This window comes from Oncorhynchus nerka, linkage group LG12 (assembly GCF_034236695.1).
Source record: "Oncorhynchus nerka isolate Pitt River linkage group LG12, Oner_Uvic_2.0, whole genome shotgun sequence".
Taxonomy (NCBI): Eukaryota; Metazoa; Chordata; class Actinopteri; order Salmoniformes; family Salmonidae; genus Oncorhynchus; species Oncorhynchus nerka.
The window spans coordinates 99225-126758 of NC_088407.1; the positions used below are offsets into that span (position 1 = coordinate 99225).

The 27534-nt window shown below is 42.2% G+C and overlaps 1 protein-coding gene and 1 long non-coding RNA gene across 2 annotated transcripts; both read right to left on the bottom strand.

The window, feature by feature from the left end:
* Positions 1-38: 38 nt before the first annotated feature.
* Positions 39-26981, bottom strand: eif4e2rs1 (eukaryotic translation initiation factor 4E family member 2 related sequence 1). The gene is made up of 8 exons (XM_065025093.1): positions 26787-26981; positions 19993-20077; positions 17717-17851; positions 11516-11620; positions 7122-7170; positions 5671-5774; positions 312-448; positions 39-196 (listed from the first exon to the last, which is right to left on the bottom strand). The coding sequence occupies exons 1-8, from the start codon at positions 26801-26803 to the stop codon at positions 157-159; spliced, it is 672 nt and encodes a 223-aa protein (XP_064881165.1). The 5' UTR covers positions 26804-26981; the 3' UTR covers positions 39-156.
* Positions 3324-5532, bottom strand: LOC135574201 (uncharacterized). Its single transcript, XR_010465224.1, has 2 exons — positions 4602-5532; positions 3324-4556 (listed from the first exon to the last, which is right to left on the bottom strand). It is a non-coding gene; the product is annotated as an uncharacterized LOC135574201 (long non-coding RNA).
* Positions 26982-27534: the final 553 nt, after the last annotated feature.

Sequence of the window (27534 nt, forward strand, 5' to 3'; positions counted from 1 at the left end):
CCCCTCCACTCCAGTCTCTCCCCCCTCCACTCCAGTCTCTCCCTCCCTCCACTCCAGTCTCTCCCTCCCTCCACTCCAGTCTCTCCCTCCCTCCACTCCAGTCTCTCCCTCCCTCCACTCCAGTCTCTCCCTCCCTCCACTCCATCCTCCATCTCTTCACAGGGTGATCTTTGTGTTGCGGAAGCTGGAATTATCCCTAAGAAGAAAAGACAGATCAATAAACAGAATTCTCCTTAGAGACGACACAAAACACTGAGTGGTCGTTGTGTGTCCACGATGGTGTTAGGTGGGAGTGTGTGTGTGAATCGTACTTGAGGCTGTCGTTGTGTGTCTTGTACTCCATGATGGTGTTGGGAGGGAGGTTCAGAACGCGTCGAAGAGTGTCTCGGATTCTAGATGTCGTCACCTGATCGCTGGCCGTCTTATTCCATATAGACAAGATGTCTTCCTGTAAACAACAAGAACATTACACACTAACCCTGATCGCTGGCTGTCATATAGACAGGATGTCTTCCTAGAGAAACACACATTACACACTAACCCTGATCGCTGGCTGTCATATAGACAGGATGTCTTCCTAGAGAAACACACATTACACACTAACCCTGATCGCTGGCTGTCATATAGACAGGATGTCTTCCTAGAGAAACACACATTACACACTAACCCTGATCGCTGGCTGTCATATAGACAGGATGTCTTCCTAGAGAAACACACATTACACACTAACCCTGATCGCTGGCTGTCATATAGACAGGATGTCTTCCTAGAGAAACACACATTACACACTAACCCTGATCGCTGGCTGTCATATAGACAGGATGTCTTCCTAGAGAAACACACATTACACTGACCACTCGATATTCGCGTTCACAAGTCAACACGCTCGTTGCCGAGTCATCGAGGGCTCCCCCTCTTCGAGAGGGAATCCTTTGCCAACTTTGTGCCCTTAGTAGTAGGGATGTGACATTTAAAATGTTTAAACAAATTTTGGATCGTTAACGTTTAGAAGAAAATCCCTAACCGAAAACCTTTTTATTACAGTTATCCCAAAAATACCACTCGCAGGCCACTAACATACAATTACATTTCACAAATACTGTAAGTAGGAGATCGGAAACTTTTCAAATTATTTGGATATAAAGCTCTCCGCTTTTTTCATCGTTAACAGCTGGAAATAAATGATAGAGTGAGACGGGGAAGTGACATCATCCTGTATGAACTGACTGTGAAATGGAGGCAGATGCTGAAAGGGAGGCGCCGTGAGACCAAACCCGTTTCTGGCAGCCGTGAGATAAGGGACGGAGGGAGTAAGGCATATCTAGCACTAGATACCAATGGTATAGAATGTCAGCTTCAATACCCATATCTAGAACCAGACTACTAGATACCAATGGTATAGAATGTCAGCTTCAATACCCATATCTAGAACCAGACTACTAGATACCAAATGGTATAGAATGTCAGCTTCAATACCCATAAGGCATATCTAGAACCAGACTACTAGATACCAAATGGTATAGAATGTCAGCTTCAATACCCATAAGGCATATCTAGAACCAGACTACTAGATACCAAATGGTATAGAATGTCAGCTTCAATACCCATATCTAGAACCAGACTACTAGATACCAAATGGTATAGAATGTCAGCTTCAACACCCATATCTAGAACCAGACTACTAGATACCAATGGTATAGAATGTCAGCTTCAATACCCATATCTAGAACCAGACTACTAGATACCAAATGGTATAGAATGTCAGCTTCAATACCCATAAGGCATATCTAGAACCAGACTACTAGATACCAATACCCATAAGGCATATCTAGAACCAGACTACTAGATACCAAATGGTATAGAATGTCAGCTTCAATACCCATAAGGCATATCTAGAACCAGACTACTAGATACCAATACCCATAAGGCATATCTAGAACCAGACTACTAGATACCAATGGTATAGAATGTCAGCTTCAACACCCATATCTAGAACCAGACTACTAGATACCAATGGTATAGAATGTCAGCTTCAATACCCATATCTAGAACCAGACTACTAGATACCAAATGGTATAGAATGTCAGCTTCAATACCCATAAGGCATATCTAGAACCAGACTACTAGATACCAATACCCATAAGGCATATCTAGAACCAGACTACTAGATACCAAATGGTATAGAATGTCAGCTTCAATACCCATAAGGCATATCTAGAACCAGACTACTAGATACCAATACCCATAAGGCATATCTAGAACCAGACTACTAGATACCAATACCCATAAGGCATATCTAGCACCAGACTACTAGATACCAATACCCATAAGGCATATCTAGCACCAGACTACTAGATACCAATACCCATAAGGCATATCTAGCACCAGACTACTAGATACCAATACCCATAAGGCATATCTAGCACCAGACTACTAGATACCAAATGGTATAGAATGTCAGCTTCAATACCCATAAGGCATATCTAGAACCAGACTACTAGATACCAATACCCATAAGGCATATCTAGAACCAGACTACTAGATACCAATACCCATAAGGCATATCTAGAACCAGACTACTAGATACCAAATGGTATAGAATGTCAGCTTCAATACCCATAAGGCATATCTAGAACCAGACTACTAGATACCAAATGGTATAGAATGTCAGCTTCAATACCCATAAGGCATATCTAGAACCAGACTACTAGATACCAATACCCATAAGGCATATCTAGCACCAGACTACTAGATACCAATACCCATAAGGCATATCTAGCACCAGACTACTAGATACCAATACCCATAAGGCATATCTAGCACCAGACTACTAGATACCAATACCCATAAGGCATATCTAGCACCAGACTACTAGATACCAATACCCATAAGGCATATCTAGCACCAGACTACTAGATACCAATACCCATAAGGCATATCTAGCACCAGACTACTAGATACCAATACCCATAAGGCATATCTAGAACCAGACTACTAGATACCAATACCCATAAGGCATATCTAGCACCAGACTACTAGATACCAATACCCATAAGGGATATCTAGCACCAGACTACTAGGAATGATTATAAAAAATGTTTGACATGTTTCTGTGGACATTATGAAAACTATTTGGAATTTCTGCTGTCTGCATTGTCGTGACCACTCTTTCCTGTGGATTTCTGACATAAACAAACAAACGTCGGTATTTAAAAAAATATTCTTTATGGGAAAAAAAGGAACATTTGTTGTGTAACTGGGAGTCTCGTGAGTGAAAACATCCGAAGATCAAAGGTAAACGATTAATTTAACTTTTTTTTTCATTTTCGTGACCAAGCTTCCTGCTGCTAGCTGGACATAATGCTATGCTAGGCTATCGATAAATTTACACAAACGCTTGGATTGCTTTGGCTGTAAAGCATCATTTCAAAATCTGAGACAACAAGGTGATTAACAAAAGGCTAAGCTGTGTTTCAAAATATTGCATAGTGAATTCATGAATATGAATATTTTCTAGTAATATTATTTGACTGTTGCGCTATGCTTTTCAGTGGTTGCAGACGAAAATGATCAGGGAAGCCTTTTGGACCCAGACTTGGTGCTCCGGTACTGCTTGCCGTGTGGTAGCAGGGAGAACAGTCTATGACTTGATGAGTCTGACAATTTTATGGGCTTTCCTTAGACACCGCCTATTATATAGGTCCTGGATGGCAGGAAGCTTGGCACCAATGATGTACTGGGCCGTACACACTACCCTCTGTAGTGCCTTATGGTCAGATGCTGAGCAGTTACCATACCAGACAGTGATGCAACTAGTCAGGATGCTATCGATGTTGCAGCTGTAGACATTTTTGAGGATCTGGAGACCCATGCCAAATCTTTTCAGTCTCCTGAGGGGGAAAAGGTTTTGTTGTGCCCTCTTCACCAATTTCTTGGTATGTTTGGACCATGACGGAAAGGCTCTGCAGCAACGAACCGCCCTTGCTGTCTCTGCCTGGCCGGTTCCCCTCTTTCCACTGGGATTCTCTGCCTCTAACCCTGTTACAGGGGCTGAGTCACTGGCTTTCTGGTGCTCTTTCATGCCATCCCTAGGAGGGGTGCGTCTCTTGAGTGGGTTGAGTCACTGATGTGATCTTCCTGTCTGGGATGTGCCCCCCCTTGGGTTGTGCCATGGCGGAGAACTTTGTGGGCTATACTCAGCCTTGTCTCAGGATGGTAAGTTGGTGGTTGAAGATATCCCTCTAGTGGTGTGGGGGCTGTGCTTTGGCAAAGTGGGTGGGGTTATATCCTTCCTGTTTGGCACTGTCCGGGGGTATCATCGGATGGGGCCACAGTGTCTCCTGACCCCTCCCGTCTCAGCCTCCAGTATTTATACTGCAGTAGTTTATGTGTCGGGGGGCTAGGGTCAGTTTGTTATATCTAATTCACTCTCTCTCTCGGAGGACCTGAGCCCTAGGACCATGCCTCAGGACTACCTGGCATGACTCCTTGCTGCTCCAGTTTCAACTGTTCTGCCTGCAGCTATGGAACCCTGGCCTGTTCACCGGGCGTGCTACCTGTCCCAGACCTGCTGAACCCTGACCTTTCACCGGACGTGCTACCTGTCCCAGACCTGCTGAACCCTGACCTGTTCACCGGGCGTGCTACCTGTCCCAGACCTATTATTTGACCATGCTGGTCATTTATGAACATTTGAACATCTTGGCCATGTTCTGTTATAATCTCCACCTGGCACAGCCAGAAGAGGACTGCCCCCCCCCCTCAGAGCCTGGTTCCTCTCTAGGTTTGTTCCTAGGTTTTGGCCTTTCTAGGGAGTTTTTCCTGGCCAACGTGCTTCTACACCTGCATTGCTTGCTGTTTGGGGTTTTAGGCTGGGTTTCTGTACAGCACTTTGAGATATCAGCTGATGTACGAAGGGCTATATTAATACATTTGATTTGATGATGGTGTCCACATCACCAACGAACTTGAAACTCTCGACCAGCTCCACTACAGCCCCATCGATGTTAGGGTTAAGGTTTAAAACCATATTTTAAGAATAGAAATTGTAAAAATAGTTAGGTTTTGTGGCTGTGGTAACTAGTGACAACCAATAGCCAGGAATGTGGTAGATTGAGCTGTATTGCACCAAGCGGCCATGCGCCAAACCACACGTGTGTGTGGTGTGTGTGTACATACCTGGAAGCGAATAGAGACCACCACCCCACAGATCTCCTCTCTCTGTGTGTGTGTGTGTGTGTGTGTGTGTGTGTGTGTGTACGTACGTACCTGGAAGCGAATAGAGACCACCACCCCACAGATCTCCTCTCTCTGTGTGTGTGTGTGTGTGTGTACGTACCTGGAAGCGAATAGAGACCACCACTCCACAGATCTCCTCTCTGTGTGTGTGTGTGTGTACGTACCTGGAAGCGAATAGAGACCACCACTCCACAGATCTCCTCTCTGTGTGTGTGTGTGTGTGTGTACGTACCTGGAAGCGAATAGAGACCACCAACCCACAGATCTCCTCTCTGTGTGTGTGTGTGTGTGTGTACGTACCTGGAACCGTATAGAGACCACCACCCCACAGATCTCCTCTCTGTGTGTGTGTGTGTGTACGTACCTGGAAGCGAATAGAGACCACCAACCCACAGATCTCCTCTCTGTGTGTGTGTGTGTGTGTGTACGTACCTGGAACCGTATAGAGACCACCACCCCACAGATCTCCTCTCCCACCATGAACTGTTCTCCCAACATGGCCAGAATAATGTTCTCCCAGAACCTGCTGGCCAGACCTGTCAACAACAAGTGGTGTCAGATTTCACTTCCTGTTTCACACCGTAGACATTCTCCGGTGCTTCTGAAAATCAGGGATCCTGCTCAATTCAAGCCATTTTAATCTAGTGTCCACAGATCGATTTCTAAGCAAAATGGCGGTCGGAACCAGTACCAGAACGTCCCTTAAGCCGACGTAGCTAGATAGTTAGCTAGGCTAGCTACTGTAGCTATCCAGTACCTCCTCCAGTATGTGTTGTGATGTAGCTAGTTCGTTAGCTAGGCTAGCTATCCAGTACCTCCTCCAGTATGTGTTGTGATGTAGCTAGTTCATTAGCTAGGCTAGCTACTGTAGCTATCCAGTACTTCCTCCAGTATGTGTTGTGATGTAGCTAGTTCGTTAGCTAGGCTAGCTACTGTAGCTATCCAGTACCTCTTCCAGTATGTGTTGTGATGTAGCTAGTTCATTAGCTAGGCTAGCTACTGTAGCTATCCAGTACCTCTTCTGGATAAGAGCGTCTGCTAAATGACTTAAATGTAATGTAAATGTGTTGTGATGTAGCTAGTTCATTAGCTAAGCTAGCTACTGTAGCTATCCAGTACCTCCTCCAGTATGTGTTGTGATGTAGCTAGTTCATTAGCTAGGCTAGCTACCCAGTACCTCTTCCAGTATGTGTTGTGATGTAGCTAGTTCATTAGCTAAGCTAGCTACTGTAGCTACCCAGTACCTCCTCCAGTATGTGTTGTGATGTAGCTAGTTCATTAGCTAAGCTAGCTACTGTAGCTATCCAGTACCTCCTCCAGTATGTGTTGTGATGTAGCTAGTTCGTTAGCTAGGCTAGCTACTGTAGCTATCCAGTACCTCCTCCAGTATGTATTGTGATGTAGCTAGTTCATTAGCTAGGCTAGCTACTGTAGCTATCCAGTACCTCTTCCAGTATGTGTTGTGATGTAGCTAGTTCGTTAGCTAGGCTAGCTACTGTAGCTATCCAGTACCTCCTCCAGTATGTGTTGTGATGTAGCTAGTTCGTTAGCTAGGCTAGCTACTGTAGCTCTCCAGTATGTGTTGTGATGTAGCTAGTTCATTAGCTAGGCTAGCTACTGTAGCTATCCAGTACCTTTTCCAGTATGTGTTGTGATGTAGCTAGTTCATTAGCTAGGCTAGCTACTGTAGCTATCCAGTACCTTTTCCAGTATGTGTTGTGATGTAGCTAGTTTGTTAGCTAGGCTAGCTACTGTAGCTATCCAGTACCATCTCCAGTAGGTGTTGATGTGACGTCTACACTTGAAGGGAGATTTAGAGAATGGTAAAAGACAACATGAGAAGCAAAGCGAACAGGTTGTGTCTTATAATAACAACAACAGACCTTTCCTCAGCCTGATGATCCACTTCCCTCCGTTCTTATTAGCTTCATCCTGGAGGGTTACACACACACACACACAGTGAATACCAAAAAAGGTATGGTTATACTGGATGGGATGCATACTGATGGACTCACCATCTTAGAGACACACACCTCCCACATTATACCTATATATAATAAACATTTAAAAAATAATATCATCTGTATAAAGTCGTGGCCAAAAGTTTTGAGAACGACACAAATATTAATTTCCACAAAGTTTGCTGCTTCAGTGTCTTTAGATATTTCTGTCAGATGTTACTATGGAATACTGAAGTATAATTACAAGCATTTCATACGTGTCAAAGGCTTTTATTGACAATTACATGAAGTTGATGCAAAGAGTCAATATTTGCAGTGTTGACCCTTCTTTTTCAAGACCTCTGCAATCCGCCCTGGCATGCTGTCAATTAACTTCTGAGCCACATCCTGACTGATGGCAGCCCATTCTTGCATAATCAATGCTGGAGTTTGTCAGAATTTGTGGCTTTTTATTTGTCCACCCGCCTCTTGAGGATTGACCACAAGTTCTCAATGGGATTAAGGTCTGGGGAGTTTTCTGGCCATGGACCCAAAATAACAATGTTTTGTCCCCGAGCCACTTAGTTATCACTTTTGCCTTATGGCAAGGTGCTCCATCATGATGGAAAAGGCATTGTTCATCACCAAACTGTTCCTGGATGGTTGGGAGAAGTTGCTCTCGGAGGATGTGTTGGTACCATTCTTTATTCATGGCTGTGTTCTTAGGCAAATTGTGAGTGAGCCCAGTCCCTTGGCTGAGAAGCTACCCCACACATGAATGGTCTCAGGATGCTTTACTGTTGGCATGACACAGGACTGATGGTAGCGCTCACCTTGTCTTCTCCGGACAAGCTTTTTTCAGGATGCCCCAAACAATCGGAAAGGGGATTCATCAGAGAAAATGACTTTACCCTCAGTCCTCAGCAGTCCAATCCCTGTACCTTTTGCAGAATATCAGTCTGTCCCTGATGTTTTTCCTGGAGAGAAGTGGCTTCTTTGCTGCCCTTCTTGACACCAGGCCATCCTCCAAAAGACTTCGCCCCAAGCATACTTCCAAAGTTGTGGCAAAATGGCTTAAGGACAACAAAGTCAAGGTATTGGAGTGGCCATCACAAAGCCCTGACCTCAATCCTATTGAACATTTGTGGGCAGAACTGAAAAAGTGTGTGCGAACAAGGAGGCCTACAAACCTGACTCAGTTACACCAGCTCTGTCAGGAGGAATGGGCCAAAATTCACCCAACTAATTGTGGGAAGCTTGTGGATGGCTACCCAAAATGTTTGACCCAAGTTAAACAATTTAAAAGGCAATGCTACCAAATATTAATTGAGTGTCTGTAAACTTCTGACCCCCTGGGAATGTGATGAAAGAAATAACAGCTGAAATAAATCATTCTCTCTACTAATTATTCTGACATTTCACATTCTTCAAATGAAGTGGTGATCCTAACTGACCTAAAACGGAATTTTTACTAGGATTAAATGTCAGGAATTGTGGCTACGGTGTATGTAAACTTCTGACTTCAACTGTATATATAATAATAACAATGTATATATAGACATGTTACCTCCCACATTATACCCATATAGAATAATAATATAATGTATATATAGACATGTTACCTCCCACATTATACCCATATATAATAATATAATGTATATATCTACATGTTACCTCCCATATATAATAATAACATAATGTATATAGACATGTTACCTCCCACATTATACCCATATAGAATAATAATATAATGTATATATCTACATGTTACCTCCCACATTATACCCGTATATAATAATATAATGTATATATCTACATGTTACCTCCCATATATAATAATAACATAATGTATATAGACATGTTACCTCCCACATTATACCCATATATAATAATAATATAATGTATATAGACATGTTACCTCCCACATTATACCCATATATAATAATATAATGTATATATCTACATGTTACCTCCCACATTATACCCATATAGAATAATATAATGTATATATCTACATGTTACCTCCCACATTATACCCATATAGAATAATAATATAATGTATATATCTACATGTTACCTCCCACATTATACCCATATATAATAATATAATGTATATAGACATGGTACCTCCCACATTATACCCATATATAATAATATAATGTATATATAGACATGTTACCTCCCACATTATACCCATATATAATAATATAATGTATATATCTACATGTTACCTCCCACATTATACCCATATATAATAATATAATGTATATAGACATGTTACCTCCCACATTATACCCATATAGAATAATAATATAATGTATATAGACATGTTACCTCCCACATTATACCCATATATAATAATAATATAATGTATATAGACATGTTACCTCCCACATTATACCCATATAGAATAATAATATAATGTATATATCTACATGTTACCTCCCACATTATACCCATATATAATAATAATATAATGTATATAGACATGTTACCTCCCATATAGAATAATAATATAATGTATATAGACATGTTACCTCCCACATTATACCCATATATAATAATAATATAATGTATATAGACATGTTACCTCCCACATTATACCCATATAGAATAATAATATAATGTATATATCTACATGTTACCTCCCACATTATACCCATATATAATAATATAATGTATATAGACATGTTACCTCCCACATTATACCCATATATAATAATATAATGTATATAGACATGTTACCTCCCACATTATACCCATATATATAATAATATAATGTATATAGACATGGTACCTCCCACATTATACCCATATAGAATAATAATATAATGTATATAGACATGTTACCTCCCACATTATACCCATATATAATAATATAATGTATATAGACATGTTACCTCCCACATTATACCCATATATAATAATATAATGTATATAGACATGTTACCTCCCACATTATACCCATATATATAATAATATAATGTATATAGACATGTTACCTCCCACATTATACCCATATATAATAATAATATAATGTATATAGACATGTTACCTCCCACATTATACCCATATAGAATAATAATATAATGTATATAGACATGTTACCTCCCACATTATACCCATATATAATAATAATATAATGTATATAGACATGTTACCTCCCACATTATACCCATATAGAATAATAATATAATGTATATATCTACATGTTACCTCCCACATTATACCCATATAGAATAATAATATAATGTATATAGACATGTTACCTCCCACATTATACCCATATATAATAATATAATGTATATAGACATGTTACCTCCCACATTATACCCATATAGAATAATAATATAATGTATATATCTACATGTTACCTCCCACATTATACCCGTATATAATAATATAATGTATATATCTACATGTTACCTCCCATATATAATAATAACATAATGTATATAGACATGTTACCTCCCACATTATACCCATATATAATAATAATATAATGTATATAGACATGTTACCTCCCACATTATACCCATATATAATAATATAATGTATATATCTACATGTTACCTCCCACATTATACCCATATATAATAATATAATGTATATAGACATGTTACCTCCCACATTATACCCATATATAATAATAATATAATGTATATATCTACATGTTACCTCCCACATTATACCCATATAGAATAATATAATGTATATATCTACATGTTACCTCCCACATTATACCCATATATAATAATATAATGTATATAGACATGTTACCTCCCACATTATACCCATATATATAATATAATGTATATAGACATGTTACCTCCCACATTATACCCATATAGAATAATAATATAATGTATATAGACATGTTACCTCCCACATTATACCCATATATAATAATATAATGTATATAGACATGGTACCTCCCACATTATACCCATATAGAATAATAATATAATGTATATATCTACATGTTACCTCCCACATTATACCCATATATAATAATATAATGTATATAGACATGTTACCTCCCACATTATACCCATATATAATAATATAATGTATATAGACATGGTACCTCCCACATTATACCCATATATAATAATATAATGTATATAGACATGTTACCTCCCACATTATACCCATATATAATAATATAATGTATATAGACATGTTACCTCCCACATTATACCCATATATAATAATATAATGTATATAGACATGTTACCTCCCACATTATACCCATATAGAATAATATAATGTATATAGACATGTTACCTCCCACATTATACCCATATATAATAATATAATGTATATAGACATGGTACCTCCCACATGGGTTTGATTCCCTCTTTAAACAGGTGGAAGTCAGAGTGGCCAGTCAGATCTCCCGGTCGCACCAGGTGACTGTAGAACTTCCAGAACTGCTCCACCTGGCAACCAATCACAGCACAAGATAACATCAACCAATCAGCCGGTCACATCCTAACCCTATCAACCACATGTTAAACACAGTGTGTGTATAATGAGTGTTAGTAGTGTGTGTGTGTGTATGATGTGTGTGTGTGTGTGTGTATATGATGCGTGTTAGTGGTGTGTGTGTGTGTGTATGATGCGTGTTAGTAGTGTGTGTGTGTGTATGATGCGTGTTAGTGGTGTGTGTGTGTATGATGCGTGTTAGTGGTGTGTGTGTGTGTGTATGATGCGTGTTAGTGGTGTGTGTGTGTGTATATGATGCGTGTTAGTGGTGTGTGTGTGTATGATGCGTGTTAGTGGTGTGTGTGTGTGTGTATGATGCGTGTTAGTGGTGTGTGTGTGTGTGTATGATGCGTGTTAGTGGTGTGTGTGTGTGTATGATGCGTGTTAGTGGTGTGTGTGTGTGTATGATGCGTGTTAGTGGTGTGTGTGTATATGATGTGTGTTAGTAGTGTGTGTGTATATGATGAGTGTTAGTGGTGTGTGTGTATATGATGCGTGTTAGTGGTGTGTGTGTATATGATGCGTGTTAGTGGTGTGTGTGTATGATGCGTGTTAGTGGTGTGTGTGTATGATGTGTGTTAGTGGTGTGTGTGTGTGTATATGATGTGTGTTAGTAGTGTGTGTGTGTATATGATGTGTGTTAGTAGTGTGTGTGTGTATATGATGTGTGTTAGTAGTGTGTGTGTGTGTGTGTATATGATGCGTGTTAGTGGTGTGTGTGTGTGTATATGATGTGTGTTAGTGGTGTGTGTGTATGATGCGTGTTAGTGGTGTGTGTGTATGATGCGTGTTAGTGGTGTGTGTGTGTGTATATGATGCGTGTTAGTGGTGTGTGTGTGTGTATATGATGCGTGTTAGTGGTGTGTGTGTATATGTGTGTTAGTGGTGTGTGTGTATATGATGAGTGTTAGTGGTGTGTGTGTATATGATGTGTGTTAGTGGTGTGTGTGTATATGATGTGTGTTAGTGGTGTGTGTGTGTATATGATGCGTGTTAGTGGTGTGTGTGTGTGTATATGATGTGTGTTAGTGGTGTGTGTGTGTATATGATGTGTGTTAGTGGTGTGTGTGTATATGATGAGTGTTAGTGGTGTGTGTGTATATGATGTGTGTTAGTGGTGTGTGTGTGTATATGATGCGTGTTAGTGGTGTGTGTGTGTATATAATGCGTGTTAGTGGTGTGTGTGTGTATATAATGCGTGTTAGTGGTGTGTGTGTGTGTATATGATGCGTGTTAGTGGTGTGTGTGTGTGTATATGATGCGTGTTAGTGGTGTGTGTGTGTGTATATGATGCGTGTTAGTGGTGTGTGTGTGTGTATATGATGTGTGTTAGTGGTGTGTGTGTATATGATGTGTGTTAGTAGTGTGTGTGTGTGTGTGTATATGATGCGTGTTAGTGGTGTGTGTGTGTGTATATGATGCGTGTTAGTGGTGTGTGTGTATATGATGCGTGTTAGTGGTGTGTGTGTGTGTATATGATGTGTGTTAGTGGTGTGTGTGTATGATGCGTGTTAGTGGTGTGTGTGTGTATATTATGCGTGTTAGTAGTGTGTGTGTGTATATGATGAGTGTTAGTAGTGTGTGTGTGTATATGATGAGTGTTAGTAGTGTGTGTGTGTATATGATGAGTGTTAGTAGTGTGTGTGTGTATATGATGCGTGTTAGTAGTGTGTGTGTGTGTGTATATGATGCGTGTTAGTAGTGTGTGTGTGTATATGATGCGTGTTAGTAGTGTGTGTGTGTGTGTATATGATGCGTGTTAGTGGTGTGTGTATATGATGTGTGTTAGTGGTGTGTGTGTATGATGCGTGTTAGTGGTGTGTGTGTGTGTGTGTGTATATGATGTGTGTTAGTGGTGTGTGTGTATGATGCGTGTTAGTGGTGTGTGTGTGTGTATATGATGCGTGTTAGTGGTGTGTGTGTGTATATGATGCGTGTTAGTAGTGTGTGTGTATATGATGTGTGTGTGTGTGTGTATATGATGCGTGTTAGTGGTGTGTGTGTATATGATGTGTGTGTGTGTGTATATGATGCGTGTGTGTGTGTATATGATGCGTGTTAGTAGTGTGTGTGTGTGTATATGATGCGTGTTAGTAGTGTGTGTGTGTATGATGCGTGTTAGTAGTGTGTGTGTGTGTATATGATGAGTGTTAGTGGTGTGTGTGTGTGTATATATGATGCGTGTTAGTGGTGTGTGTGTGTATGATGCGTGTTAGTGGTGTGTGTGTATATGATGCGTGTTAGTAGTGTGTGTGTGTATATGATGTGTGTGTGTGTGTATATGATGCGTGTTAGTAGTGTGTGTGTGTGTATATGATGCGTGTTAGTGGTGTGTGTGTGTGTATATATGATGCGTGTTAGTGGTGTGTGTGTGTATGATGCGTGTTAGTGGTGTGTGTGTATATGATGCGTGTTAGTAGTGTGTGTGTGTATATGATGTGTGTGTGTGTGTATATGATGCGTGTTAGTGGTGTGTGTGTGTATGATGCGTGTTAGTAGTGTGTGTGTGTGTATGATGTGTGTGTATGATGCGTGTTAGTGGTGTGTGTGTGTGTATATGATGCGTGTGTATATGATGTGTGTGTGTGTGTATATGATGTGTGTTAGTAGTGTGTGTGTGTGTGTATATGATGCGTGTTAGTAGTGTGTGTGTGTGTGTATATGATGAGTGTTAGTGGTGTGTGTGTGTGTATATGATGCGTGTTAGTGGTGTGTGTGTGTGTATATGATGCGTGTTAGTAGTGTGTGTGTGTGTATATGATGCGTGTTAGTAGTGTGTGTGTGTGTGTGTGTATGATGCGTGTTAGTGGTGTGTGTGTGTATATGATGTGTGTTAGTGGTGTGTGTGTGTGTATATGATGTGTGTGTGTGTGTGTGTATATGATGTGTGTGTGTGTGTATATGATGTGTGTTAGTGGTGTGTGTGTGTGTGTGTGTGTGTATGATGTGTGTTAGTGGTGTGTGTGTGTGTATGATGCGTGTTAGTGGTGTGTGTGTGTGTATATGATGAGTGTTAGTGGTGTGTGTGTGTGTATATGATGAGTGTTAGTGGTGTGTGTGTGTGTGTATATGATGAGTGTTAGTGGTGTGTGTGTGTGTATATGATGAGTGTTAGTGGTGTGTGTGTGTGTATATGATGAGTGTTAGTGGTGTGTGTGTGTGTATATGATGAGTGTTAGTGGTGTGTGTGTGTGTGTATATGATGCGTGTTAGTGGTGTGTGTGTGTGTATGATGCGTGTTAGTGGTGTGTGTGTGTGTATGATGCGTGTTAGTGGTGTGTGTGTGTGTGTATGATGCGTGTTAGTGGTGTGTGTGTGTGTGTATGATGCGTGTTAGTGGTGTGTGTGTGTGTATATGATGAGTGTTAGTGGTGTGTGTGTATATGTGTGTTAGTGGTGTGTGTGTGTGTATATGATGTGTGTTAGTAGTCTGTGTGTGTGTGTATATGATGTGTGTTAGTGGTGTGTGTGTGTGTGTGTATGATGCGTGTTAGTGGTCTGTGTGTGTGTATATGATGCGTGTTAGTGGTGTGTGTGTGTGTGTATATGATGCGTGTTAGTGGTGTGTGTGTGTGTATATGATGCGTGTTAGTGGTGTGTGTGTGTGTATATGATGCGTGTTAGTGGTGTGTGTGTGTGTATATGATGCGTGTTAGTGGTGTGTGTGTGTGTATATGATGCGTGTTAGTAGTGTGTGTGTGTATATGATGTGTGTGTGTGTGTATATGATGCGTGTTAGTAGTGTGTGTGTGTGTATATGATGCGTGTTAGTGGTGTGTGTGTGTATGATGCGTGTTAGTGGTGTGTGTGTATATGATGCGTGTTAGTAGTGTGTGTGTGTATATGATGTGTGTGTGTGTGTATATGATGCGTGTTAGTAGTGTGTGTGTGTGTGTGTATGATGTGTGTGTATGATGCGTGTTAGTGGTGTGTGTGTGTGTATATGATGCGTGTTAGTAGTGTGTGTGTGTATATGATGTGTGTGTGTGTGTATATGATGCGTGTTAGTAGTGTGTGTGTGTGTGTATATGATGAGTGTTAGTGGTGTGTGTGTGTGTATATGATGTGTGTGTGTGTGTGTATATGATGTGTGTGTGTGTGTATATGATGTGTGTTAGTGGTGTGTGTGTGTGTGTGTATGATGTGTGTTAGTGGTGTGTGTGTGTGTATGATGCGTGTTAGTGGTGTGTGTGTGTGTATATGATGAGTGTTAGTGGTGTGTGTGTGTGTATATGATGAGTGTTAGTGGTGTGTGTGTGTGTATATGATGAGTGTTAGTGGTGTGTGTGTGTGTATGTATATGATGAGTGTTAGTGGTGTGTGTGTGTGTATGATGCGTGTTAGTGGTGTGTGTGTGTGTATGATGCGTGTTAGTGGTGTGTGTGTGTGTATGATGCGTGTTAGTGGTGTGTGTGTGTGTGTATGATGCGTGTTAGTGGTGTGTGTGTGTGTGTATGATGCGTGTTAGTGGTGTGTGTGTGTGTATATGATGAGTGTTAGTGGTGTGTGTGTTAGTGGTGTGTGTGTGTGTATATGATGAGTGTTAGTGGTGTGTGTGTGTGTGTGTGTATATGATGTGTGTTAGTAGTCTGTGTGTGTGTGTATATGATGTGTGTTAGTGGTGTGTGTGTGTGTGTATGATGCGTGTTAGTGGTGTGTGTGTGTGTATATGATGTGTGTTAGTGGTGTGTGTGTGTGTATATGATGCGTGTTAGTGGTGTGTGTGTGTGTATATGATGCGTGTTAGTGGTGTGTGTGTGTGTATGATGAGTGTTAGTGGTGTGTGTGTGTGTATATGATGCGTGTTAGTGGTGTGTGTGTGTGTATGATGCGTGTTAGTGGTGTGTGTGTGTGTGTGTATGATGCGTGTTAGTGGTGTGTGTGTGTGTGTATGATGCGTGTTAGTGGTGTGTGTGTGTGTGTATGATGCGTGTTAGTGGTGTGTGTGTGTGTATGATGCGTGTTAGTGGTGTGTGTGTATATGTGTATGATGCGTGTTAGTGGTGTGTGTGTATATGTGTGTTAGTAGTGTGTGTGTGTATGTGTATATGATGAGTGTTAGTGGTGTGTGTGTATATGATGCGTGTTAGTAGTGTGTGTGTGTGTATATGATGAGTGTTAGTAGTGTGTGTGTATATGATGTGTGTTAGTAGTGTGTGTGTGTGTATATGATGAGTGTTAGTAGTGTGTGTGTGTGTATATGATGAGTGTTAGTAGTGTGTGTGTGTGTATATGATGAGTGTTAGTAGTGTGTGTGTGTGTATATGATGAGTGTTAGTGTGTGTGTGTGTATATGATGTGTGTTAGTAGTGTGTGTGTGTGTGTATATGATGAGTGTTAGTAGTGTGTGTGTGTGTATATGATGAGTGTTAGTGGTGTGTGTGTATATGATGTGTGTTAGTAGTGTGTGTGTGTGTGTATATGATGTGTGTTAGTAGTGTGTGTGTATATGATGCGTGTTAGTGGTGTGTGTGTGTGTGTGTGTGTATATGATGAGTGTTAGTGGTGTGTGTGTATATGATGTGTGTTAGTAGTGTGTGTGTGTGTGTATATGATGTGTGTTAGTAGTGTGTGTGTATATGATGCGTGTTAGTGGTGTGTGTGTGTGTGTGTGTGTATATGATGTGTGTTAGTAGTGTGTGTGTGTATATGATGCGTGTTAGTAGTGTGTGTGTGTGTGTATATGATGCGTGTTAGTGGTGTGTGTGTGTACTGATATGATGCGTGTTAGTGGTGTGTGTGTGTGTATATGATGTGTGTTAGTGTGTGTGTGTGTGTATATGATGTGTGTTAGTGGTGTGTGTGTGTGTATGATGCGTGTTAGTGGTGTGTGTGTGTGTGTGTATGATGCGTGTTAGTGGTGTGTGTGTGTGTGTGTATGATGCGTGTTAGTGGTGTGTGTGTGTGTGTGTGTGTGTGTGTGTATATGATGCGTGTTAGTAGTGTGTGTGTGTGTGTATGATGCGTGTTAGTAGTGTGTGTGTGTGTATGATGCGTGTTAGTAGTGTGTGTGTGTGTGTATGATGCGTGTTAGTAGTGTGTGTACTGACCGATGCGACCGTGCCGATCTGTCTGATGTTCTGTTCATAACTCTGTGTGTTGGCGGGCCGGGACGGAGTCCTCCGAGAATACCACAAGGTATAGTTATACTGGAGAGGATGTTCCCCTACTGCAGGACTCACCGTCTAACACACACACACACACACACACACAGTCAGTATGAGTACCACAAGGTATAGTTATACTGGAGAGGATGTTCCCCTACTGCAGGACTCACTGTCTAACACACACACACACACACACACACACACACACACACACACACAGTCAGTATGAGTACCACAAGGTATAGTTATACTGGAGAGGATGTTCCCCTACTGCAGGACTCACTGTCTAACACACACACACACACACACACACACACACAGTCAGTATGAGTACCACAAGGTATAGTTATACTGGAGAGGATGTTCCCCTACTGCAGGACTCACCGTCTAACACACACACACACACACACACAGTCAGTATGAGTACCACAAGGTATAGTTATACTGGAGGATGTTCCCCTACACACACACACACACACACACACAGTCAGTATGAGTACCACAAGTATAGTTATACTGGAGAGGATGTTCCCCTACTGCAGGACTCACTGTCTAACACACACACACACAGTCAGTATGAGTACCACAAGTATAGTTATACTGGAGAGGATGTTCCCCTACTGCAGGACTCACCGTCTAACACACACACACACACACAGTCAGTATGAGTACCACAAGGTATAGTTATACTGGAGAGGATGTTCCCCTACTGCAGGACTCACTGTCTAACACACACACACTAACACACACACAGTCAGTATGAGGCATTAGCTATAAAACAGGTTACACAGAGGCTTAATCTGCAAGGATTACTTGAACCCAAATATTACATCAGATTTGAGGGAAAATAGGATAGATGAGCACAGATTGACGGAAGGAGGGAGATGAATCCCATTAGTTCCCATCTGGTCAAGTCTGTCAGTGATGCCAGTTGTAGAATGTAAAGTAATGCTTCAATTCATATTTAAGGAATGGATGTGGTATATTATTATTATCTTATTGGTGTCTTTTGGTCGTGGTTTCTTTGCAGCAATTTGACCATGAAGGCCTGATTCACGCAGTTTCCTCTGAACAGCTGATGTTGTGTCCTTTACTTGAACTCTGTGAGGCATTTATTTGGGCTGCAGTCTGAGGTGCAGGTAACTGTAATGAACTTATCCTCTGCAGCAGAGGTAACTCTGGGTCTTCCTTTCCTGTGGCGGTCCTCATGAGAGCCAGTTTCATGAAGGTGTTTGATGTTCACAGTTCTTAATTTTCCAGATTGACTGACCTTCATGTCTTAAAGTAATGGACTGTCGTTTCTTTTTGACAATTTGTACTGTTCTTGCCATAATATGGACTTGGTCTTTTACCAAATAGTGCTATCTTCTGTATTACCACCCCTACCTTGTCACGACACAACTGATTGGCTCAAATCCATTAAGGAGGAAAGAACTTCCACAAATTAACGTTTAACAAGGCACACCTGTTAGTTTAAATGCATTCCAGGTGACTACCTTGTGAAGCTGGTTGAGAGAATGCCAAGTGTGTGCAAAGCTGTCATCAAGGCAAAGGGTGGCTACTTTGAAGAATCTCAAATATATGTTGATTTGTTTAACACTTTGTTTGGTTCCAACATGATTCCATATGTGTTATTTCATAGCTTTAATGTTTGTTTGGTTACTACATGATTCCAGATGTGTTATTTCATAGCTTTAATGTTTGTTTGGTTACTACATGATTCCATATGTGTTATTTCATAGCTTTAATGTTTGTTTGGTTACTACATGATTCCATATGTGTTATTTCATAGTTTTAATGTTTGTTTGGTTACTACATGATTCCATATGTGTTATTTCATAGCTTTAATGTTTGTTTGGTTACTACATGATTCCATATGTGTTATTTCATAGCTTTAATGTTTGTTTGGTTCCAACATGATTCCATATGTGTTATTTCATAGCTTTAATGTTTGTTTGGTTACTACATGATTCCAGATGTGTTATTTCATAGCTTTAACACTTTGTTTGGTTACTACATGATTCCAGATGTGTTATTTCATAGTTTTAATGTTTGTTTGGTTCCTACATGATTCCATATGTGTTATTTCATAGTTTTGATGTCTTCACTATTATTCTACAATGTAGAAAATAGCAAAAATAAAGAAAAACCCTTTAATGAGTAGGTGTCCAAACTTTTGACTGGTGCGCGTGATTGTGTGTTTAGTGTGTGTTGCGTACCTTGCGTCGATTGTTGTTGATGGAGCAGTCTTCCTCCCGGTTACAGACCGTCTCATCCTGATCCTCTAGGTCGTCATCTTTCAGACTGGGGGGGAGAATATACACACACATTATACACCCTAACACTCCTGGGGGGAGAGAATATACACCCTAACACTCCTGATGGGTCGTCATCTTTCAGACTGGGGGGGAGAGAATATACACACACATTATACACCCTAACACTCCTGATGGGTCGTCATCTGGGGGGAGGGGGAGAATATACACACACATTATACACCCTAACACTCCTGATCCCCTGAGGCATCATCTTTCAGACTGGGGGGGAGAGAATATACACACACATTATACACCCTAACACTCCTGATCCCCTGAGGCATCATCTTTCAGACTGGGGGGGGGGGAGAATATAAACAGAGTGTACAAAACATTATGAACACCTGCTCTTTCCATGACAGACTGACTAGGTGAATCTGTGTGAAAGCTATGATCCATTGATGTCACTTATTAAATCCGCTTCAAATCAGTGTAGATGAAGGGGAGGAGACGGGGGTTAAAGAATGATTTTTAAATCTCGAGACAAGGATTATAATCTCTGGTGGACAGATTCGCATGAAAACAACGAGACTCACGTGGAATGTGACTACGGGTAGCAGTAGTTCCTCGTTTTGGGGAACGATCATTTGGACGAATCAGGATTAGGCCGTGTTTTAAACTGGACTCACGTAGAATGTGACTACGGGTAGCAGTAGTTCCTCGTTTTGGGGAACGATCATTTGGACTAATCAGGATTAGGCCGTGTTTAAACTGGACTCACGTAGAATGTGACTACGGGTAGCAGTAGTTCCTCGTTTTGGGGAACGATCATTTGGACGAATCAGGATTAGGCCGTGTTTTAACTGGACTCACGTAGAATGTGACTACGGGTAGCAGTAGTTCCTCGTTTTGGGGAACGATCATTTGGACGAATCAGGATTAGGCCGTGTTTTAAACTGGACTCACGTAGAATGTGACTACGGGGAGCAGTAGTTCCTCGTTTTGGGGAACGATCATTTGGACGAATCAGGATTAGGCCGTGTTTTAACTGGACTCACGTAGAATGTGACTACGGGTAGCAGTAGTTCCTCGTTTTGGGGAACGATCATTTGGACTAATCAGGATTAGGCCGTGTTTTAACTGGACTCACGTAGAATGTGACTACGGGGAGCAGTAGTTCCTCGTTTTGGGGAACGATCATTTGGACGAATCAGGATTAGGCCGTGTTTAAACTGGACTCACGTAGAATGTGACTACGGGTAGCAGTAGTTCCTCGTTTTGGGGAACGATCATTTGGACGAATCAGGATTAGGCCGTGTTTAAACTGGACTCACGTAGAATGTGACTACGGGGAGCAGTAGTTCCTCGTTTTGGGGAACGATCATTTGGACGAATCAGGATTAGGTCGTGTTTTAACTGGACTCACGTAGAATGTGACTACGGGGAGCAGTAGTTCCTCGTTTTGGGGAACGATCATTAGGCCGTGTTTAAAGAGATGATTTCAAGCCCTGTGCTCAGTAGTTATTGTACCCCCAGGGAAACACTAAAGACAGAGTTCGTCCTACATTTATATTAAATGTCATGTTTCATATTAGCGGTGTAACGAGTGTGTGGCTTTTTGACAACAAGGCAAAAACGGTAAGTAAGCAAGAAGGAGTCGACCGGGAACCGCAAGAGGAATGTCGAGTTGTCCTGAAAACATGGTAAGCTAACGTTACCGAGTGTCAAGCTAGTTAGCTTGTTGGTTAGCAAGCTAAGTAGTTGCGTTTTACAACCAGACTGTCAGTTTTACACATAGCTAGCTAGATAATGAACTAAAGTGCAATTATCCGAACCCATTATCTAGCCTATGGTAGCTATATCTGTCAGACGTAAAGCAAGGAGGATCATGGGATGTGTCAGAAGCTATGCATGTTGACTAACTACCACACGTTAGCTAGATCCAATTAGCTGGCTACAGCCTACAGATGTAACCGGAATAATCTGGGCTCTGGAGAGATGGCAGTTAGATGGTCAGAAAGCATTACCCCAGCCACTAGCAGCTGATGACCTTGGTGATGTGGAGCCAGCGTTACCCCAGCCACTAGCAGCTGATGACCTTGGTGATGTGGAGCCAGTATTACCCCAGCCACTAGCAGCTGATGACCTTGGTGATGTGGAGCCAGCGTTACCCCAGCCACTAGCAGCTGATGACCTTGGTGATGTGGAGCCAGTATTACCCCAGCCACTAGCAGCTGATGACCTTGGTGATGTGGAGCCAGTATTACCCCAGCCACTAGCAGCTGATGACCTTGGTGATGTGGAGCCAGCGTTACCCCAGCCACTAGCAGCTGATGACCTTGGTGATGTGGAGCCAGTATTACCCCAGCCACTAGCAGCTGATGACCTTGGTGATGTGGAGCCAGCGTTACCCCAGCCACTAGCAGCTGATGACCTTGGTGATGTGGAGCCAGCATTACCCCAGCCACTAGCAGCTGATGACCTTGGTGATGTGGAGCCAGTATTACCCCAGCCACTAGCAGCTGATGACCTTGGTGATGTGGAGCCAGTATTACCCCAGCCACTAGCAGCTGATGACCTTGGTGATGTGGAGCCAGTATTACCCCAGCCACTAGCAGCTGATGACCTTGGTGATGTGGAGCCAGTATTACCCCAGCCACTAGCAGTTGATGACCTTGGTGATGTAGAGCCAGTATTACCCCAGCCACTAGCAGCTGATGACCTTGGTGATGTGGAGCCAGTATTACCCCAGCCACTAGCAGCTGATGACCTTGGTGATGTGGAGCCAGTATTACCCCAGCCACTAGCAGCTGATGACCTTGGTGATGTGGAGCCAGCATCACCCCAGCCACTAGCAGCTGATGACCGTGGTGATGTGGAGCCAGCATCACCCCAGCCACTAGTATCTCTGTAGCACCTGGAGATGGACTGATAGGGGTAGTGAGTGTGCTTGAAAGTGAGCCCCCACCCCTGACCTCCCACTGCCCCAGGGCCTCCTGCCTAACCCTAACCCATAACATATTATCCAGGGCCTCCTGCCTAACCAGTCTCTCTGACAGGGAGTTCCTCCAGGATTATACAGCCCTGACCTCCCACTGCCCCAGGGCCTCCTGCCTAACCCTAACCCATAACATATTATCCAGGGCTTCCTGCCTAAACCTACCCCATATTATTCAGGGCCTCCTGCCTAACCCATATTATCCAGGGCCTCCTGCCTAACCCTAACCCATATTATCCAGGGCCTCCTGCCTAACCCATATTATCCAGGGCCTCCTGCCTAACCCATATTATCCAGGGCCTCCTGCCTAACCCATATTATCCAGGGCCTCCTGCCTAACCCATATTATCCAGGGCCTCCTGCCTAACCCATATTATCCAGGGCCTCCTGCCTAACCCATATTATCCAGGGCCTCCTGCCTAACCCTAACCCTAACCCATATTATCCAGGGCCACTGGTTGAATTGGATGTACTCAAATTGATGCACTCTCCTCCCAGACTTTTCTAAAAACATAGTGTCCATCCTCTGTCCCCAGGTGAGTCTGCTGGGCTATGGAACTCTAGAGCAGCCACCCTGTTCAGTCATCTCTGAGAAAGGATGTAACTAGCTAACCCTTTCAATTGCCAATGCAGTAAAGTTTGGTATAAAACAACTCATTTTCCAATTGTTAGATTACTGAATAAATACTTTTTCTTAGGATGTTTGGCATGTTGGTTTTCACTTGTTTTTTACTTATGTGGTAACTTCAACATCAAGCATTAGGTTTATGATTCACAAGGTTAGTGTGGATGAAGGGGAGGAGACAGGTTAAAGAAGGATTTTTAAGCCTTGAGACAATTGAGACATGGATTGTGTACCGGTCATTCTGAAAGTATTCAGACCCCTTTACTTTTGGATGAAATTCAGCTCTCTTCCTAGAGCTGGCCGCCTGCCCAAACTGGGAGAGAAGGGCCTTGGTCAGGAAGGTGACCAGGAACCCAATGGTCACTGACAGAGCTCCAGAATTCCTCTTTGGGGATGGGAGAGCCTTCCAGAAGGACAACCTTCTCTGCAGCACTCCACCAATCAGGTCTTTATGGTAGAGTGGCCAGACAGAAGCCACTCATCAGAAAAAGGCCAGACAGCCCACTTAGAGTTTGCCAAAAGGCACCTAAAGGACTCTCAGACAATGAGAAACAATATTCTCTGGTCTGATGAAACCAAGATTGAACTCTTTGGCCTAAATGTCAAGCGTCACGTCTGGAGGAAACCTGGTACCATCCCTACGGTGAAGCATGGTGGTGGCAGCATCATGCTGTGGAGATGTTTTCAGAGGCAGGGACTGGGAGACTAGTCAGGATCAAGGGAAAGATGAACGGAGCAAAGTACAGAGAGATCCTTGAGAAAAACCTGCTCCAGAGCGCTCAGGACCTCAGACTGGGGCAAAGGTTCACCTTCCAACAGGACAACGATCCTAAGCACACAGCCAAGACAACGCAGGAGTGGCTTCAGGACAAGGCTCTGAATGTCCTTTAGTGGCCAAGCCAGAACCTGGACATGAGCCCGATCGAACATCTCTGGAGAGACCTGAAAATAGCTGTGCAGCGACGCTCCCCATCCAACCTGACAGAGCTTGAGAGGATCTGCAGAGAAGAATGGGAGAAACTCCCCAAATACAGGTGTGCCAAGCTTGTAGCATCATGCTGCCAAAGGTGCTTCAACAAAGTACCGAGTAAAGGGTCTGAATACTCATGTAAATGTGATATTGCAGTTATTTTATTTTTAATAATATTGCACACAAAAATAAACCTGTTTTTGCTTTGTCATTGTGTGGTATTGTGTGTAGATTGATGGGGAAAAAACAAATCCATTTTGGAATAAGGCTGTAACATAATAAAAAGTGTAAGTCAAGGGTTGTGAATACTTTCCTAATGCACTGTGCATTAGTGCATGTCACACTGCCTGTCACACTGCATCACTGCATGGCACACTGCATCACCGCATGGCACACTGCATGGCACACTGCACGGCACACTGCATGTCACACTGCACGGCACACTGCATGTCACACTGCACGGCACACTGCATGGCACACTGCATGGCACACTGCATGGCACACTGCCTGTCAATCATCTTGCTGCTTTAGACTGGAACTGATGCTTTGTGGTTTTATACTGCCGCCTATTGGAAATATTTAAACATTTCAAGTTATTAATTCACCGTAAAGACATTGGAGAGGTAGATGAGAAATGTATATTTTTCTTATTAATTCCAGAGATCAGTCTCAAGACTTTCACACAGAGGTCACCAAGTCACACCCAGTTCAAACCACATTTTAAATAAACACAAATGTGGCTTGTTTATCAAATGTTCTTCCTTGGAATAATAACAACATTATTTAAAACTGTAAATACTTGTAGGTTTTGATTTTTTTAAATTATGAAAATGCTCTTTAGTATTATAACTAACATATTACTAAAATTGTTTGTAAAAGTGTTGTAGGCTACCCTGGTCTATAATTAGGGTCACAGCGTGTTCAGGGGTACAGCTAGGGGTTACGGCGTGTTCAGGGGTCACGGCTAGGGGTTACTCCGTGTTCAGGGGTTACTCCGTGTTCAGGGGTTACTCCGTGTTCAGGGGTTACTCCGTGTTCAGGGGTTACTCCGTGTTCAGGGGTTACTCCGTGTTCAGGGTTACGGCGTGTTCAGGGTTACATATTGAGAAAGAGGGACATGTTTTGTTTAGGTTTTACACATTTTTCTAAATAAAATATAGTTAACCATGACCAGAAAATGTTTCACTTTTGATGGGTAGGCACCAGTCATTTATGGCACCGTGGGTCACCACAACGTGCACCCAGGCAAACAGTGATATCGCTCACCGGGGAAATCTCGTTTAGCGCAGCTGGCATTGTGATGCAGAAGAATGAGTTGAGCCCGGTGCTCAATATAACCAATAGTAGCTGGCAGCATGAAAAATGTCCTCAAATAAAGGCTTTTTCGCGGTTACTTCAAAACTATGGCAAGCAGCTGGGACATACGATAATGTTATTAAAACAGGCCTCCATGGCGGATTCAATATTCTAATTTTCAGTGGAGCCAGGCCTGACTTAAATAGTTACCACTTCCATGCAGTTTACAACCACGCAAGGGTTGCTGTTAGCTAACGTTACCTAATTGGTGACTGTGGGTAGATGCTACCTATTTGGTGACTGTGGGTAGATGCTACCTATTTGGTGACTGTGGGTAGATGCTACCTATTTGGTGACTGTGGGTAGATGCTACCTAATTGGTGACTGTGGGTAGATGCTACCTAATTGGTGACTGTGGGTAGATGCTACCTAATTGGTGACTGTGGGTAGATGCTATCTTATTGGTGACTGTGGGTAGATGCTATCTTATTGGTGACTGTGGGTAGATGCTATCTTATTGGTGACTGTGGGTAGATGCTACCTAATTGGTGACTGTGGGTAGATGTTACCTATTTGGTGACTGTGGGTAGATGCTACCTAATTGGTGACTGTGGGTAGATGCTACCTAATTGGTGACTGTGGGTAGATGCTACCTATTTGGTGACTGTGGGTAGATGCTACCTATTTGGTGACTGTGGGTAGATGCTACCTAATTGGTGACTGTGGGTAGATGCTACCTAATTGGTGACTGTGGGTAGATGCTACCTAATTGGTGACTGTGGGTAGATGCTACCTAATTGGTGACTGTGGGTAGATGCTAAAACTAACATCGTGGTTAGCATCATGGCTAGCGCAGACAGATAACTTACTGTTCAAATTGATTCATCTCAGCTTCGAGCAGTCTTCTTCACAGAGAAGCGAACCTCACGACAACAAGGAGAGTTGATGGGTTTAAACGTTAATCGTTAATTAACCCGCTGGTTACGTTCACTCGCTTCAAACAACATGCAAGATAGCTGGTCGCGGTGCAACTGAAGTTCCACACAGCCGCGGTTCCGCTTGTGAACGGAAGCAGACGGGTCGGTGGATGGGACAAACGGAACGAAGTTGAACACGGAATGCCTCAGCTCCGTTCATTTCTCGAATGTATTGATGTTGGTTGGATGGATGGATGGACGGATCTGTGGCCTGCTTTCCTATTTTAGATAATTCATAATAAACATAATGTAATACATGTTGCGGACCGGTATGCTCAGGCAGTATGTGAAGAACTGTAGCAGTAATATCATGGTCCACCACAGGAGGGCGCTTTTACCTCAGTTGTTCTAGTCTGTTCTGTCGTCAGTAGATGTAATACAAGCCTGGCAATGACAGTGGTGATGGTTTGCAATTTTGGGACTTTTCTATTGGTTTATTAAGCCAGGCAAGCACAAACAAGCACATATAAAGTATTTGATTTATTTTGGACATCAGAGCAACCTTGAGGGAAACTTCTGAGTCAGAAAAGGATGTTCATATGATAGGCAAGATAATGTATACAAAACCGTGCAGAACATATCCAACTGACAATATCCTAAAGAAAGTTAACTATGGAGTCAAAGTTGGAGCAGAAATAAC